General features: G+C 39.0%; 1 protein-coding gene across 1 annotated transcript in view; it reads left to right on the forward strand.

The window, feature by feature from the left end:
• The window catches only part of adal (adenosine deaminase-like), a 10,867-nt gene that overhangs the window by 2,169 nt on the left and 3,730 nt on the right, over positions 1–4,968 (forward strand). Inside the window, exons 3-6 of the mRNA XM_015393503.1 lie at positions 3,931–3,991; positions 4,061–4,148; positions 4,245–4,326; positions 4,401–4,527. Coding sequence (XP_015248989.1) covers positions 3,931–3,991; positions 4,061–4,148; positions 4,245–4,326; positions 4,401–4,527 — 358 coding nt within the window. The remainder of the gene's footprint in view (positions 1–3,930; positions 3,992–4,060; positions 4,149–4,244; positions 4,327–4,400; positions 4,528–4,968) is intronic.

Here is a 4,968-nt window from a genome sequence, read left to right on the forward strand (position 1 = left end):
ACAGATTTTTATTTCTAATCAAGGTGGCGACAGATGTTATCAAAGAGTTTGCAGCTGATAATGTCAAATATCTTGAGCTCAGAAGCACTCCGAGGGCAGAGAAGGACACAGGTACGGATTTAAAAATGGATCCAGAGGGTTTGACTCGATGCTTCGTTGTCTTGGATCCAACTTCTGTTAACAGTTGGGTTTTATTTTTTATCCTAGGATTAACGAAAAAGAATTACGTGGAAGCCGTCATTAAGGCCATTCAGCAGTGTAAAGACGAGGGAGTGGACATAGACGTCAGGTTAATGATCATGGCTTTTATTCTATGTTTACCACCAGCTGTGCTTTGATAATAAAAATAAATGTAACTGAAAGGTTTTTGGTGGCCATCGACCGGAGAAATGGGACTGAAGTCGCCATGGAGACGGTGAAGCTGGCCGAGGAGTTCATGTTGTCGTCTGGAGGCTTGGTGGTGGGAATCGACCTCAGCGGAGATCCGACGGTTAGGGACACTTTTAGGGAAATTTCCATTTCAGTGAAAACATTAAGTTGTTTTGGATCAATTTAAATTTAAACCCGCCCTTTTGGCTAAAATAGGTTTAGTTTTTTAAAGCACATTAGGTTGGATTTTGAAAAAAAGGTTCCGAAATAACAGCCTCCAGTTTTGCTAATCCAGTTATAATCATAATGCTCTCATTTTGGAGTCACATGCTGGAAAAAGTTTTTTGGGATTTGTTTTTGTCCCCTTTCAGCGTTTTTAGCAGAATTACGGTTCAAAATGATCAGACATAACATTATGACCATCATCTATCAGCACCATGCTCCCTTTAAGCATCAGTAAGCCTTTGATGCTCACAACAAGTGTCAGAAATGCACTAAATCAGCGCCTGGCTACCTGATAGGTAAGTCACCCGTCCTGCAAACAGGAAGTCTGGGTTCGTATACCAGCTGAGAGAAATAATCTGCCAGTGTGGGTCCTGCTTTGGGGAGTGGTGGACTAGATTTCGAGCCCCACTTCCACAGACTTCCACTCTGGGTCCCTTCACTGCAAAAACAATCCAGAAATAAGTAAAAAAAAATGGCTTAAATTAAGTATATTTAGCCTTAATTTGAGCAGGTAAATAAGATGATTTGCCAATGGAGTATTTTTACTCTTAAAATAAGATAGTTAGATAATATTTACTTGAAATAAGACGATAAAATTGTTTTTTCTTATTTTAAAAGGAAATTGTCTTGTTCCATTGGCAAAGTGTCTTACTTACCTCCTCAAATCAAGGAAAAACGCACTTATTTTAAGAAAAAAAAAACTTATTGAGATTTCTATTTTTTGCAGTGTGAGCAACACACTTAACCCCACCCTGCTCTGGGCGCTGCAAAATGGCAGCCCACTGCATCCCCAAAGTTAATGGGTTAAATGCAGACAGTTCATTTCATTGCTCTGTACTTGTGACAGACTAATAACAGCACAATAAAACTAAAAAATGAAAATCAGTCCTCTAATCTTTACAATCAGCCGACTGTTTCTGAGTGAGTCTCACCCACAAGAAAAAAAAAATCAACTAGTAATTGTCAATTACAGTTTAATTTCCAATAGAGATTTAATTTTCAGTACAAACCGTTCCATCACAATGCATAACATACATTTGGGTTGGTGGGGGCTGAGAGGGGGAACGGTTTTACTGAGGCAATCGTTATCATATTTAAAATGAAAAAGCATTTCCAGATATGCTTTTTTTTATTTTCAAATTTTACATTTCAAATTGAATTTTGGTATGCATTTGCTGGGGTACATTTTGAAAAATAAATCTCAAACGTCTTTTTCTTTTACGTTTTAATTAAGTAAAAGGATGAGCGGTGTTAAAGAAGAAAATGAAAAAGCAAACAGGATGATTGATTACTAATTTAATTAATGAGTCAAACAATGCAGCCACATTCTTAAAATGAAAAAGCATTTCTGAAAACGCTTTTTCATTTTAAATATGGCAACGATTTGCTTCCATACTGCAGAGGGCTGCCTTTGGCTTGTTCTTATGGTGAGGTTACCTATAGCGCTGCCTTTATTAGACTTAGACAAATAAATTTGGTTTGGAACAGCTCTCTGGACAATTTCATCTTTTTAAAAGTGCAGGCTTGAAAAATAGTACAAAAATAAATAAATATAAAAACAGTAATATAAACATATGACTGTAAATTTACAGTTCTACTTTTTTTTAATATTATGATAAAATATAATAAAATACAATACAATAACCCATTTTGCAAAAGAGAACCTGGACAAACCTCAAGCCTTCTGGGACAACATTTTATGAACAGATGAAACAAAAGTGGAGCTTTTTGGTAATTCACACCAACGGCGCAATGAAGCCTTTAAAGAAAAGAACACCATACCAACAATCAAGCATGGTGGAGGATGCATAATGCTGTGGGGCTGCTTTGCGGCATCTGGTACTGCAGGTCTTGACCGTATCACAGGAATCATGAAACCAGAAGATTATGAAGAAATTCTAGAGCGAAATGTCTTGCGGAGTGTAAGAAAGCTTGGTTTGAGGCAAAGATCCTGGCTCTTCCAGCAAGATAATGACCCAAAGCACAGCTCCAAAACCACGCACGCGTGGATGAAAGGGAAAAAATTGGCTTTTTTAAAATGGCCAGCAATGAGTCCTATGGAGCCCCTAAAGGAACATGGAGGAGGGAAAAAAAGAACTTTTGCGAGATCCCGCAAAAGTTTATTTTTTGCAAGATNACTTAGAATTTCTTAAACTTTATGTTTTAACTAAAGTCTTGTGGGGAAGAAACCTGCTCCACATTCTTCCATTCCTTCCATTTTACTACCGTAAAGGATTTAATGAAAGTGTGTTCATTTGAAACGTGAAAAAAAAGAGGCTGCAAAGAGTGGCAAAGCAGAGGTAAATTTCTCCAATGTGAGATCAATAAAGTTCAATTATTATTATTAATTACAAAAAAAAAAATCCTGGTGGTTATGTCAGCCTGTGCTTAGAGCACATATCATATCCCACCTCAACTATTTAGTCATGCTGTCTCACAATAAAGTAACGTTGGGAAGCCTAGACTCTCAGCATGTTAGAGAAAGCTGCCTTCTTTCAATCTATTGATCCAGTGGAGCATAATAAACAAAGCCAAAACCCAGACGATTAGTTTATTCATAAATATACCATCTTGGTCAAAGGTTGAATACTCATTGACTGTAAGAAAGGGATTCCCTGTGCTGACATATGGGAGAGAGCACACCTTTCTGAGAGTGATTTATGAACAGCTGCAGGCCCAGATGTGGATCTGTCGACGCTGGCATCATGAAGGGAGGCAGACGGCTCAAAATCCATCCATTATCTGATGCGATTGTCCCAATTGGGGTCGCAAGGGATGCTGGTGGCTATCTCCAGCTGTCAATGGGCAAGAGGCGGGGTACACCCTGGACAAGTCGCCAGTCCATCGCAGGGCAACACAGAGACAAACAGGACAAACAACCATTCACACACACACACACCTAAGGAGAATCTAGAGAAGCCAATTAACCTAACAGGCATGTTTTTGGACTGTGGGAGGAAGCTGGAGTACCCGGAGAGAACCCACACATGCTCAGGGAGAACATGCAGAAAGACCCCAGGAATCAAACCCAGAACCTTCTTGCTGCAAGGCAGCAGTGCTACCCACTGTTCCACTGAGCAGCCCCTGTTACCTTTTTACATACAGTTATCAATCAATTAATCAAAAAATAATCTACAGATTAATCAATTAGCAAAATAATCATTAGTCGCAGCCTTATTTATTTTAATGCTTTGCTGCATATACTGAATGTGGAAGATGCCGTCTTTGATCATTAAAACATTATATATATATTTTATCTCTGTCTTTAACTGGTGCTGTGAATAAAGAACAAAGTAACAGATAAACAATCAGCCCCTTTTACTTGCATCTCTGCAGATGTTTTGAGGTCTTTAAAGTAATCCACAAACTGGTGGACTCACAGGAGGACATCTTGATGGTGAGAATTTACCTTCTATTTTATGACATTCACTGGATTTCAACTCACAGATTTTTATTTCTAATCAAGGTGGCGACAGATGTTATCAAAGAGTTTGCAGCTGATAATGTCAAATATCTTGAGCTCAGAAGCACTCCGAGGGCAGAGAAGGACACAGGTACGGATTTAAAAATGGATCCAGAGGGTTTGACTCGATGCTTCGTTGTCTTGGATCCAACTTCTGTTAACAGTTGGGTTTTATTTTTTATCCTAGGATTAACGAAAAAGAATTACGTGGAAGCCGTCATTAAGGCCATTCAGCAGTGTAAAGACGAGGGAGTGGACATAGACGTCAGGTTAATGATCATGGCTTTTATTCTATGTTTACCACCAGCTGTGCTTTGATAATAAAAATAAATGTAACTGAAAGGTTTTTGGTGGCCATCGACCGGAGAAATGGGACTGAAGTCGCCATGGAGACGGTGAAGCTGGCCGAGGAGTTCATGTTGTCGTCTGGAGGCTTGGTGGTGGGAATCGACCTCAGCGGAGATCCGACGGTTAGGGACACTTTTAGGGAAATTTCCATTTCAGTGAAAACATTAAGTTGTTTTGGATCAATTTAAATTTAAACCCGCCCTTTTGGCTAAAATAGGTTTAGTTTTTTAAAGCACATTAGGTTGGATTTTGAAAAAAAGGTTCCGAAATAACAGCCTCCAGTTTTGCTAATCCAGTTATAATCATAATGCTCTCATTTTGGAGTCACATGCTGGAAAAAGTTTTTTGGGATTTGTTTTTGTCCCCTTTCAGCGTTTTTAGCAGAATTACGGTTCAAAATGATCAGACATAACATTATGACCATCATCTATCAGCACCATGCTCCCTTTAAGCATCAGTAAGCCTTTGATGCTCACAACAAGTGTCAGAAATGCACTAAATCAGCGCCTGGCTACCTGATAGGTAAGTCACCCGTCCTGCAAACAGGAAGTCTGGGTTCGTAT

Source organism: Cyprinodon variegatus, unplaced genomic scaffold (assembly GCF_000732505.1).
Source record: "Cyprinodon variegatus isolate N-32 unplaced genomic scaffold, C_variegatus-1.0 Scaffold645, whole genome shotgun sequence".
Classification (NCBI taxonomy): domain Eukaryota; kingdom Metazoa; phylum Chordata; class Actinopteri; order Cyprinodontiformes; family Cyprinodontidae; genus Cyprinodon; species Cyprinodon variegatus.